Source organism: Candida tropicalis, assembly GCF_000006335.3.
Source record: "Candida tropicalis MYA-3404 genomic scaffold supercont3.3, whole genome shotgun sequence".
NCBI classification, from domain to species: Eukaryota; Fungi; Ascomycota; class Pichiomycetes; order Serinales; family Debaryomycetaceae; genus Candida; species Candida tropicalis.
The window spans coordinates 466681-481022 of record NW_003020055.1 but is presented as its reverse complement, the minus strand read 5'-3'; the positions used below and the strand labels follow the sequence as shown (position 1 = coordinate 481022).

General features: G+C 31.1%; 2 protein-coding genes across 2 annotated transcripts; both read left to right on the top strand. All coding sequences in view use genetic code 12, as the record gives it.

Moving 5' to 3' along the window:
• Window positions 1–75: 75 nt before the first annotated feature.
• CTRG_02295 (uncharacterized protein) lies at window positions 76–2457 on the top strand (the record flags this gene model as incomplete). The annotated part of the gene is made up of 1 exon (XM_002547952.1): window positions 76–2457. The coding sequence occupies one exon, from the start codon at window positions 76–78 to the stop codon at window positions 2455–2457; it is 2382 nt and encodes a 793-aa protein (XP_002547998.1).
• Window positions 2458–11655: 9198 nt separating this feature from the next.
• TEC1 (transcription factor TEC1) lies at window positions 11656–14004 on the top strand (the record flags this gene model as incomplete). The annotated part of the gene is made up of 1 exon (XM_002547951.1): window positions 11656–14004. The coding sequence occupies one exon, from the start codon at window positions 11656–11658 to the stop codon at window positions 14002–14004; it is 2349 nt and encodes a 782-aa protein (XP_002547997.1).
• Window positions 14005–14342: the final 338 nt, after the last annotated feature.

Genomic DNA, 14342 nt, shown 5'->3' with positions numbered 1-14342 from the left:
CTCAATCAAAACCTAAATAGTTTTTATATTGTATGATTAGTTTTTACGCCCACCAATATATCCATAGTATAATTTATGTCATTTTCAGATCGAGTCACATTTGATTTTACATACAAGCCACGAGAAGAAACTGATTTTAAGGAAATATATCCTGATCTTGATGAACATGAACAACTTCCTGTATTTGTAATTGATAATTCAAATAACAACAACAATGATGAAAATGATCCTAATGAAATAGTGGAGATCACCAATAATGATAAACATCATGTAAACTTAGCAGATCTTAAAACTCCTGTATTCAAGAAAATAACTCCTAATAAACCAAAAGCAAATCTACGATTCAATAGGCAATTGTTAGACTATGGATTCCATAACCCTTCAGCAACAACAACAACAACAACAACACCAACAACGCCCAGTGTAACAACTACATCTGCATCCAAGGCAACTGGTGGAATTAACACCTATATAAGACCGTTTCAACCTGTCTCATTTAGAAACTCTACCAAATCAATAGAAAAACTTATCGAGATGAAAAAAAATTTAGTTGAATATGATATGGATGAACAAGATTTTTTATTTTTGAAAAATCGAAACAATGATTCTAAAAATGTAATTAAGATAACTCCGGAAGTTTTTGAAATTATCATGACATCTTTGGAAAACCAATGGGATCATCTTGAATATCGTATGAATTCAGTTATTTCCAGTAGTGGAGGAGCTACTAGTATTTATGATATTTCCAATGGTAATTCTTCAAAATTATTAACCATGGGTCATAATAACGCTAAATATGGTAATGATGATGGAATAGTACCGGGTTCTATTTATGATCAACGTTGTGCTATTTGTAATGACAGTGATTGTGATAATGCCAATGCGATTGTATTTTGTGATGGATGTGATATTGCTGTACATCAAGAATGTTATGGTGTAGCATTTATTCCTGAAGGTCAATGGCTATGTCGTAAATGTATGATTAATAAGAATAGAACAACTCAATGTGTTTTTTGTCCAAGTACGACAGGTGCGTTTAAACAATTGGATAATAGTCTTTGGAGTCATGTTATTTGTGCATTATGGATCAATGAATTGTATTTTGCCAATCCCATTTATATGGAACCTATTGAGGGAATTGATAATGTTCCTAAGAGTCGTTGGAAATTAACATGTTATATATGTAAACAGCGAGTTGGTGCTTGTATTCAATGCTCAAATAGAAGTTGTTTCCAAGCGTATCACGTGACGTGTGGTAAAAGAGCAGGATTATATATGAATATGACCCAGGGGATTAAAGGAGCCATTAGTAACAAGTTAACATTGAAAACATATTGTGAAAAGCATAGTCCAGATGATGATGCTGATTATGATGAGGCTACAATTCTTAAAGGGATTGATAGAGTAAGGAAATATTACCGGGATACCAAGTTGTTGAATGAACAGAATGCTAGATTGAGTAAACTGAGAAAGACGGCTAACAAATTGAATATATTTAAATGGACTACTGAATCAAATACACCTATTGCTCCCAAATTATTCAGTGATACACTCATGGGGATTTTGTATCGATTGAAAGTTGCGAATCAGATCAGTTTACCTGAAGAGTCTACTAATCAAGTGTTGCATTTAAATGTGTTGCCCAATAGAAGCAAACTAGAAATCGATCAAGATTTGAGATCTATTGCCGATGAAATGTGTCGATATTGGTGTTTGAAAAGGGAGCTGAAACGAGGAGCACCGTTAATTCGAAAGAATAATAATTTGATTGCCACAAGTTCTATATTGTATGATTCCAATACATTGAAAAGTGGTGGGCTTTATGAACCAAAAACTAAATTAAGATTTGCAGAAATGTTGATTAATGACATTGATCGATTGACAAATATGAGTGAAGATTTATTAGAACGTCAAGAATTGGATAGTCATATTAATCAGTTGAGTTTTGATGCAGTGGATGGGGTATATTTTCCATTAAAACAAGCCATTGAGGAGATTTTGACCAGATTGAATGGTAAATATGATGCTCAGGAGACGTTGCAAAATTATAAACCAAAAATGGAAGGTGTTTATTCACTTTCTGAAATTACCATGAAGAATTCTCAATATGGGTACTGGTCGGTCGATGAATTGGTTCTAGATTTGAGCAACTTACAAGAACAAACAATCAAAGATCAGAAACCAACTTCTCATATATTCAAGAAAATGAGAAACTGGATGAATGAATTTCGTAATAAAGATCTACCGTCATTGAAACTATTTGAAATACAAATGAGGCATGGCGTTGATGATGGATTTCCTAAAGTCAGAAGTGATGGATTAAATACCAACTTGGAACCATTTGATTATCACGCAGTATTAAAAGAGAATGATCTAAGTGAACTTGATGATGTCGATGACGATGAGATTGAATCTCCAGAGAATAAAGCAATCTTTGATAAATTCTTACATGGATGAGTAAGAGAATGAACACGGGCTAGACTTTTTTGCTGAGTTCAAACCTTAGAAGTTACAAAACGAATTGGGGGTTTTTTTTTCAATCAAAATACTAACAAGTAAAAAACAAAAAAAAAAAAGAAACTCAATATATTTTAACAAAGGGTTCGTAGTTTGTAGAAGGATAAATCAGGCGTAGAATTGAATATATATATCTGTATTAGTTTGTGATTTTATTTATATGGTTATATCTGAAATTTCAATAACATTAATAACAATGAATGAGAAGGACGACAAAAAAGTGAAACATTATTGGATGATGGCTTTATGGCTGAGGTTATATCTCGTTGAATAGTAGTAAATACTATGCATTGGTTAAGGGTTTTAATTTTTTTTTTTTTAGTATTCACTTTTGTGATACGTGATAATATTGTGCGAAACAGGTTTGGGGTTTATGGCGGTTTTTTACATGATGCACAAATGAACATTTCCAAAAGTTTTGTTCTTTATTGTTTTTAGTATGTCATACATCATGTGGACGTACTTACGTACTTACCTGCTTACTCATTATCTACTACCCTACAGTCTTTTTTTTTTGAATTCACTGTCTGTATTGCAGATCTTTGCGATTAATAAAAACAAGTATCGGATAGAATTAATGAGATAACAAATATTGCTTTTCTTTTTTGCTTCCTTCGTTTGTAACTAACTCAAAAGTAATAAAGTGAAACAACTTTAGGATGATTTGGTTATTATTATTATTCTTCCTTTTCTTCTTCTTTGTTGTAGTTTGTACATTGTTAATTATTAATGCGACAGTAAAAATATTAATCGCACAAACTGAATATCCATCTTTCTTCTTCCTATTATTATTAAAACACAATTGAAATTAGTATGTTCTGACGAATTGACATTAGATAGCCACAATTCATTTACGTGCATGGTATATATTACTTCCCAGATACGGAAAGTGGTCGCGGGAAACTGGAAATAGTAATTTTCCGCTTGTGGTCCATTGTCTCTAAATTATATTTCTATGGGTGGTGTGTGTGTGTCTGTGTTCATGTGAATGTTGAATAATATCAATACATCATTTAACGTCTAGACTTTAATTGATGATTTGGTAATCGCTTTATTATTAGTCAATATAGTACATTAACGTGAAATTACTATTAAATCAAGCAACTACATTACATGAATTGATTTTTGTTTTCTATTTCATTTAAAGAATATCATAACTATACCAAAGCCACATGTCAAAAAGAAAATTAAAGATTACAATCTATTGATTCTATATCTGTAATTTCAAGATTTACCTCTTTACTATTATTATTATTATTATTATCTCAACTCTTCATCTTTAAGTTTCATCAGAATATTTGTCCGTTGTTGATTAGTTTAAGGGGATAAATCATGAACGAACATTATTTAATAAAACCCGCCGATCCGAAATCACCCAAATTCATTTGTTTTTGAGTTCCTTTTTTTTTATATATAAAGAAGAAATGCATGTCTGAACCTAAAGAAAATTTTTAGATGGAAAAGTAACAAAAGAATATTCATTTCTTGTTTGTTGAAGTGAAATACAGTACATGATGCATAATGGACATTTCCCTGTGAAACGCTTAATTTGCCACATATAGTTAAAATAAAAATTTCGCATCTTTTTCTTTAGTCGTCTGCTCGTTTGCTCGTCGAATTAGTCCCGGCCTGGCTAGCTTACATGGTCCCACCTATGTCCAACGTGCTACATCCAACATCTTACATCCTAGCTATATTATAAAACCACAAAAAAACAGGAAATGTAGCACAAGAGTCAAAAGATCAAGAGTGAAATTAAACATGCTGGGCACGAATTTCATGATATTATTTTTCTTTTCATTTATAGTAGTGGTATTAGTCTATTTTGTCTTGACTATATGTATAGAACAGCTTTAAATGGCGCAGATTTAGAGAACATAGTTTAAATATGAAATCCATCACAAATATCCCGCCCCTACTCGTTTCGGATTCAAGGTATTAGCTTTAGTCCGCCTTGGTGTTAGCATCATGCGGATTTCTTAAACACAAAGGGTGCCCATTTTTTTATTTTTTCTTCTTTGTCTTTAATCAAATTTATATTGTCTCGATTATTGTAGACATAACTTCTCATCAACAAACAACAAACCACAACCCCCCAAACCATATACATTCTTACAGTAGTTAGTGATAATAATAAAGAAAATTTGCGTTTTTTTTTGTTTCAACGTATATATTTACAGTTTTTTCCTTTATTAAGGGAGAATTAGCAACAATCAATAGATTGGCGTGTAGTTGGTATTGTGTTAACCGTTTCAATACACAAAATGAATGGTTTTAGCAGAAAGTGTCAAAAAATAATAAGTAAATGGAAATGGAAGTATCAAAGTATGGAAACTTGACAAAAAAAAAATATCAAGGACACAGGAACAGGTATAGAATCCAAAATTTAAAGGCGGTATAGAAACGTATACTTCCGCCTTCTTTTGTACAATCAGGTGTGACTATAATCATCATCATCATCGTCATCTTCACTGAAAAGTTGATATGAAACAAGCTATACATAATCGAAAATAAAAACCTGCAAAACTAACTCAAACTTAACTCAAAACCTATATCTTTAACTCCATTCTTTTTGCGGGTTAGGAGTGTAAGATTTGATATCATTGTTGCACTATTCTCCGGATTGCTTATTATCTTTTTTTATTTTATTTGCTAAGCCAGACTCTTCTTTGTCTAAGGTTATAAACTGCATTTGTATTTTCCATTATTCCTACTAATTGCATACTTTTTCATGTTTGTTTCTGCCTCGGATAAAGCTGCAAATGTAGTGACGGATTGATTTTTTTTTCTTCTTTGTCTTATTGTTAGTATTAACAATATCCACGGTCTGTGTGACATCTAAAAATTCTTGTAACCTTGGGTTTTATATCTTTTGAGTTTCTTTGACTATTAGCAATCTTTTGAGTTTCTTTGACTATTAGCAATCTTGTCGATTTATCATTTTTAAGTTGTGGCTTATGCAATTCTAGTTCACTCTGATTACGATGCAACTAAAAAATCATTGACTAGTTATATCGTTTTCTTACAGTAGAGTTAGCGGGGAATAGAAAGTAAAGACGATAGAGATCAGACAGTGGATTACTTTGAACAGAAATTTAAGGAAAGATTTACCCTGTAAATGTTGTTCTGTAAAGTAAAGGGTAGTTTAAAAAAATAAAAAGTATAAACTAGCAGTTTTAAACCTTTCCCAGCTGTAGATCAATATTGTTTGTCACAGGAATAAATATTCCTCTTGCATAGTATATTAATATGCAATACGATTTAAAAATTTTAATAAGAAAAATTAAAAAATAGGTAGAAAGTGAAATGCAGTAAAAGAGAAACAAGACATGGAAATAGATGATAGTTTAACCTTATTGACAAATGTAATAATTAAATTGTGGTCTTTATTATACTGTCAACTTAGAGTAAATCATTAAATGTGAATCAATAAATATATGTATCATCACTATTCATATATGATGAGTGTCTGTGTCCAATTCACTACCTTTAGTCATTTAGTTCTTTCCCTATTCTTCTCTTTGAACGACTCTACTTTAAGGCTATGTGATATCGTTAGTTACTAACCATGCAAAATACCTCCTCTAAACTCCTCCTGTTGCATATTTACATGCCATACTTACAAAATCCAGATGAATAATAAAATGAAAGAGAATATAATATAAATTGACAATTAATAATCATCTATTTCTACTATAAATGATGTGCACAAATATGACTTTTTTTTAATGTTTGTCATTTTTGCAAATGATGTAATACTTCTAATGCATGAGTTATTATTCTTTTGAGTTTATTTCATTGAATAGATAAATAAATATGCAGTGTAGAATGGTGTTTTTGATTATTTTTTTTGGCCGGTAGACGAAGTTATTCAAGATAATACAAAGTCGTACGTATGTATCACCGCCGTATAGAGATATTAACTTTTTTCTTTTGATATAATACTTAAATATGCAAGGATCATCCAATTCATAAATGGTCTAGTCTTAGTTATTTTAGAATATTTTTTAAACAAAAGAAAATCAAATGGACCCACCCCAAAAGAAAGCTTCATTCTCTATCTGAAATTTGATTACGACGTATTGACTAATAAGCCGAACCCCGTGGATCAGGGGTGAAAATCAAAAAAAAATCAAACTTCATAGTAACTCAACAAAGAAAAAGAACAAACTATTTTACTCAAAATAATAGAACAGTGGTTAACAAACCATTTGTTGTTTAAATGAAAATCAGATTGTTATTGTATCACAAATGCACGTGACTCTATTCCATCCTTTTTTCTTAGAAAAAAAAAACCAACCATTTTGTCTCCTTTAATTTTTGTGTTTGTTACTCTAAATTTGAAAGAAGAGAAGGAGGGGACTAGGATGCCATTAGCAACTTCATCACCCTTACAATGTGCAGTCGTATATGTTGGCTTTTTGAGGGTGAAGAGCTAATGCAATATAATTTTGTGGAAATTCATTTAGATAATGAGTTAAGTTAAAGGTGTCGCAGTTTAAGACAAATTTCACAAAGAAAAAAGAAAAAAAAGAATTGTCATTGGAAAGTAGTGTCTGACACAAATACAAAAAAAAAGTGTCGTCGGAAATTCTCCCGTTGTGCACGGGGCACGCACCCACTCACAAAGGAAAAGCAAATATCTACATCTCGCCTAAACAAAATAAAGAAAAGTAAAGGGACTTTTTGTATTTTCACCTTAAAATCTATCTGGTTTACGTAAGCGGTTGTATATGTTCTTTTGCGTTTATTTTTTAGTCCTTTCATAGGAGTCTTGATACAATAGAGTCACCATTTAACGTAAATGTATTGTCTAAATGCAAACTTACAGGTTGAGAGTATGGATGGATGGTGAGAGGATGAATCATTGTTGATGATAATTTACAGTCTCAGAAGAAAATGTTTCTTGTTTTGAATGAATATCATCATAATGAACATCAATTATAAATACTTCATCTGAATGTTGGTAAAACAAAGAGCAAATCCCTCCAAAAAACAAAAAGGAAGATAAAGATAAAGGAAGAAAAGCAACTTGGGATAAAATGGCAAGTACAAGAGAACAGACCAATGAAAAATAATGCTGTTCCATTTTGTTCAATCTTTATAGAACAAAAATTTTGATCTGTTACACAAGAGAAGACAAGGGAACAAACTAACCATAACCAAAGACCAGAATGTAATGATATTATTATTAATATTATTATTGTCGGTGGTAATATCGGGGTAAAATAAAGCGAGTAGAACTATTGTTTCAGTATTATTATATTCTTTGTCTTCCGGTACAGGCGCTCATACGAGGTAGCTTGTTTAATTGAATGAAATTTCTATTGTCATGGTTTCTACTCGTGGAAGCAAGTGAAATGATAACGGCCCTGGTGTTAGAAGTTCCTTAAGCAGAACAATATTCAAAAAAAAAAAAAGAACAATAAATTTATCCGCTATAGAATAAAGAATATTATAAGCCTTGATTTGAGATTACACAAAGTCGCTACGGTAAAAAAAAATCAGAGATAGAATGATGTATGAAGTTAAAGGGAAAGAGAAATGAACCATTAAATAAGTTGCTATGAATAACCTGGTATACTGATATCATTCTGATGAATATTATATTATCTCTATGTTGGTTGTTTAGTGTTAATTATCTCTTTTGTTGGTAGGTTTTATGTTTGTATTTTTAGTCGAATTTGGTAATAAACTAACCCCAAAAAGATAATAATCTTCCAGCATTTAGTGAATAAGATAGTTAAAAGATAAAATTGAACACGTTTCTAATGGATATTGCAACAAATAATCTGCTTCTGATTTTTATTTCTTATCAATACATCATTATATCAAAGTAAGAAAGAATCACAATACAATTTACGTTGTATGATCACCCATAAGCATATAATGATTTTCAACATACATCTTCAAAAGAAAACGTTTTTTAAACTTTTATTCAGAGAATGTTTGTTTGATCTGTTGTTAGTGTGTTCTCCTTCTCTCTGACCACCCCCTCCTTTAATTTATTAATATCAATTAATTCTTTTCTTTCCTTTTTTCTTTTTTTTTTTTAGAAACTTTTCAATGTAAAGGGTGATTTCGGGATGAAGCGTGCACATTATCGCCTTGATCGACCTAGGCGATTCTTGACAATTATTAAAGGGCTAATATGTGCATTCTTACTCTGTGATCAGCGCAAAGTATCCTTGTCGACGGATATTGAAGTAAAAGGATAAATATAGACAAGACAAAGAATGATGAAAAAAAGAAGGTAGGATGTTGGTGATAGATACAGATGAAATTACATTGATTAACAATGTATGTTGAAATGAATCAATGAGGTAATGAAAAAGTTTACATTACTGGTAATTTTACACGGATATTTTCTATTGATGACGATGATGATGTTGATGTTGATGAAGTGATGTTATTACTTTCCGATTTGAGTAGAGACAAAAAAAAAGGTCGTGCATATGTATGGTGTTAGCTGCAAATTTGGTTACATATTAATGGGACCTAATGTGAACCAATAAAAGAAGAGAATTCTTTTTACAACTGAGATCTCCTTATGGCGAATGAAATTGAATATGTGGCATTTTTTTTAAAAAAAACGAACTCTATCTCATAATTTTGTGCCTTCGAAGAATAAGACTTTTTTTTAGTTAGAAGTTGTGAAAAGAAGAACACAAGAATTGGAACTAGTCATGGAAGGTAAAGAATCCGAACTCTTGCACAAAATACAAACCCAAAAAAAGTGCAAAACTTTAGGCTAGCATTTCGGAACAAATAAAAGTTTTCCTTTTATTTTTTATTTTCTTTTACTATAGTCAAATATCCTGTAAGTGCTTTTTTAGGCTGCAATCGAAGCCTTGTTGTTGGTACTCGATTTATAAAGCAATTACGAATTTGTTGAAAATATCTAGTACAGAATAATAATAATAAAAAGAACTCATTGGTTAATAATGCATATGATTAAGGACAACAACAACAAAAAAATAGAACATTAAATTTTTGATAATGATTGTATAGGTAGTTCGAATAAGTTCCAGCCCCCCCTCCCCACTCCTTCTTCTAGAGTTGCTGTTATTCGTTGAGATAACAATAGATAAGGTGAGCAATAAACAAAGAATAATATTATTGAATAAATAATGAGAAAAACTCATACAAACAAACTTACAAACAAAATATTCTAATAACCAAAGAAAAAACCTCCTAACCTTTTCACTAATTGACGAGGTGAACATATACTTGAAATAAAAAAAAAAAAATAGATGGCGTGTCCAAAGCTCAATTTTTTAAATTGTACGATTGGTATTTTTGTGTAAACTATTAAAAAAATATTATTGGTAATCACACGTCAGACAAAAAAAACTGCAGATTATATTTTTTTGGGACCCTTTCCACGACCCTTTTTTTTCCATTTCGTTTTTCACAGTTTTTTATTTTATTTTATTTTATTTTGCTATTTTAAGGAACCAAATACAACCCACCAAAAAATAAGGTACCACAGGCTATTTATCACCCAAGTCATTACATATGTATTCATTTGGGTTACTTTTGTCTCAGCATTTTCTAACCATATCATTTTATTATACTTGATGAGAGTAAAATTGACGACATCATATTTTCTCTGTTGTTTCTTTTAGGGTAATAATAAAATTATGAATTGTGATTAACAAGTAAACGTTCTAGATAAAAGCGTACCCTCATTTCCAAAAAAAAAAAAAAAATAGAAAACCTTAATCAATGTTTAACTTCTAGCTTTCAACTCTAATAACAATCTTCTTGGAGATACGCGTCTAAGATAATAGATACAAATAAAAGAAATAAAATAAACTGGGAGGGAGGCAGACCAATAATTATTCTGGTTCCGCGGATACTTTGAAATAGGTGGAGGAGATAGAGAATTAGATATCTTATTGACAAAAATCAGACAAATTTGTGCTGTATAAGAACATGAATTAGACTAATTAGTTGTTGGGTTTTTCTTCTGCAAATCATTTCCATTTCCATTTACATATACAGTGAAAATTGGTTATTATTTTTTTAGTCTTTCCCTTCCAGTCGTACACACAGTCTGTGTCTTGTTAGTCCTTGTAATGTTTGAAATCACAAAAATCAAACCACTTGGGTTTAAACCAATTTGCATTATTCTTTTGTTACCCATTGTTCTTGATATTCGTAGTAATATGTACATCTGTTTGATGGGCAAACCTCTTACTTTTGTGGCTCCCCTTCTTTTTCATCACTTGAAATGGTTTGCAATATTTTTAGTCCGAACAGTAGGAAGGGTTTTTGTGAATTCCACCTAAAGGTAAAATACTAAAAAAAAAAAAAAATCATTTTCCAAAAAAAAAAAAACAACTAAAATTTTTTTTTTTATTTTTTTGAATATTCTAACATACATGAAGAAAGATATCAATTGTACATATTGGTAGAATTCCTTTTTTCTTTTTTTTTTTTTTTATTTAATTCTATACACCACCAGTGTATTTCCTAAATAAGTGAACTACCCCCCAAAAAAGTATATAAATACTTGGGTATCCATTTATAATTTTTTGGTTTTTCTATTTTTGCAATTCCAGTTCCATTCAATTGTTTACTGTTTCCCAGCTTGCGCAATATTTTGTTTGTATTCAATTGTCACAATACACGTTGCTATCGAACCCTGTATTATAATTGATATCTACTACATACTACAACAAACCCATTGCTTTCTTTTTGGTTTTCACAATAACATATCAACTTCTAACTTGATCAATTCCCTTCACATTCCTTCAATTACCACCTCATCAACTCATTTGCTTCAGTCCAACATTCCTGATTTTTACAAATTCCTCCCTCCTCATCCTCCAATCTCATTGACTGAAAATCTTTCTTGTAACCAAAAGAAAGAAAAAAAAAAACTAATTAAAACATAAAATTTCAATTTGATTCTAGACTGACAGTTACTATTCTCCATATATACTACTACCACTACTCAAATCATTGAAGATCTTCATTCACTTTTGCTATTATTTTTTTGGATCCCTTCAATCGTTTACATTAAATATTCCTTTAAATCCAAAAGATCACAAAGCAAAGCAAAGCAAAAGAAAAAACAAAATAATATAAAGCACAGAATCTCACATATTACTTATAATTCTGGTTTTGACGATGATATCTCAAGCTACACCTGCTTCTACTCCAATGAGAAATACTTCAAGCAATCAACAACAACAAAATAAGAAACTTCCACTCATTGTCGATGTTGCTATTGATACCAATGGTAAACAACTTTACCAAGTTCATGAATCTTCTAAATTGGTTAGAAAAGAAATGCCAAGGTCTACCAATTTTGCTATAAATAATGAAATTACCGATCATGATGCTAGTTATTTTGTAAGTCAGCAACAACAACTGCAACAAGCCGCTTCTGCTGATGATAGATCTACTCCTGTTAGAAAAGTCTTGGGTACTTTATCTCCTTCTAGTCTTAATCAAAAGAGAACTCATGATGATATGCTTCATCATCATCATCACCACCATGACGATGCTAATAATAATAATAGTAATAGTAATAATATTGATGGTCAAATACATGACGATAAACACAATGGTGGAGGTATGATGTCTCATAATAATCACTTATATGGAAGTATGGTTGGTGAAAATTATAATGGTAGTGCTATAGCTAACCACAATAATTATAATGCTCATGAATTACAACATATACCTACAGGTGCATTTTCACGTGTTCAAGATAATGACATTTGGTCCGATGATGTTGAACAAGCTTTTGAAGAAGTCTTGAGACTCATCCCTAAAAATGGTTTAAATAAAATCAAGATTGCTGGTAGATCATGTGGTAGAAATGAATTGATTTCTGATTATATCTTCACCAAGACCGGTAAATACAGAACAAGAAAACAAGTTTCATCACATATTCAAGTTATTAAGAATTTGGGTCAAAAACTTGATATTATTCAATTGATTAATGATGGTCCAATGTTTGCTAGCAAAGAAGAACAAATACAATCTGCTAAAAAATTTGAAGAAATTTTTTCTAAAATCAATTTAAACAAATCATTAGGTTTCAGTGATTCCATGAAGAGAAAAAGTCCTCATGATGGTTCTTTCGGTATGCATTTACCAGCTACTAAAAGAATTAGAAGAAAGAATTCTGGTAATCCTTTGAACAAAATCAAGTTCAGTAACTTTTTCATGTCGGTTAATGATCAATATTCCATGAATCCAATTGTTTTAACTATTCAACAAAATAACAATGATGTCAAGAGCTTGAAATTAAAAGACAATGCCAATATCTCCAATAGATTTCCCGGTTTAAATGATTTCAAGAATTGTTCACATATTCCAATTATTCACAACATGGTTAAAGTGTTGTTGCCACAATTACCAGCTACATACAATATTGATTCTGGTTTCAATTCAAGTTATGCTTTGAAGTATGAACAACCAGGTAATGTTACTCCAACTCATGCTAGTATTATTTCTACTGCTAACACATATAGCTCATTCACATGTATTTATTCCTATGGTAAAGAAGTTTTGAAATTTGATGAAGATGGTATCAAGTTGAATCAAGATCGTGATTTCTTGACTAGATTCTGGAAATTTTTCTTTGGTACTTTGGTTGACAAGAATGAAACAGATATTAATGTTGCTTTTAAAGGTATCACCATCAAGCAAATCATTTACGAAGCTAGTCCAGATAGTGTCAAACAAGAAGATGATGCAAGTAAAGTTTGCAAACTGAAGGTTAAATTGGTTTTACTTTGGGAATTTGCTAAAGTTAATGAATGTAAAGATGCTTTAACTACTACTACAAAGATTGTCTTGCCACCAAGAATCCTGTCTTCAAACTCTGATGTCACTCAACAAGTTTTTGAATATTCTCAACCTGCCATCAATTCCATTGAAGCTAGCAACACCACTACCAATACTACTTCAAGCAGTGCTCCAAGTTCTTCTTTAGATTTGAACAACCATAATATGAGTGCATCCACTGTTCCTTCTTCTGCTTATAGTACTGGTTTCCATTCTGCACCTGCATCTGCTGTTGGTGAAACTGTTCCACAACAACAAGTATTCAAACCACAAGTCAAGTTGCAAAAGAAGTTCCAAACTTTACAACATTTACAACCACAACATATGGTTCAACCAGCACCACTACAACAACAGCAACAACAACAACAACAACAACAACAATTTGCCGTTAGAAATGGAGGTTATGGTACTCCACAAGCTAATATTAATACATCTCCTTATGCACAATATTCGATGCCGCCACCACCACCTCCTCCAACTCAAGCTCAAGTTTATGGATCTTCATACACTCATCATAGTAATATGGATCTTATGATGCTTTCATCTGTTCAAAATGGTACTTATACTGGAGCTATTGCTGTTGGTGTTTCCAACGGTGGTGCAGAATCTAGCAACGGTTCCGAATACCAATTAGGAGGATCAATTGGATATTCTGAAGGATTTGCTGGCGAATTTTAAAAAAGAAGGAACAGAGATAAAGTCTGTTTACTACTACTACTACTACTACCACAATTCTTTAAATACCTTAACTTCTTCTCCCTCCCATTAATCTTGCATTATTTAATTTTTCTTTTTCACCTTTTACTTCTTAGAAGTACATTTTGCATTTCATTTTTTTTTTGTTTAATATTCCTTTTCCCCCCAAAAAATTTCCTTAATTATTTTCGTTGATTGTTATTATTGTTTTATATTTTTAGTTCATTTAGATATCTTCAGTTCTTTCGTGATTATTTTCAATAATTTGTGTTTATAGTATTTTATTTGATCATTTTTTGTTACAAATTAGAAAAAAATAT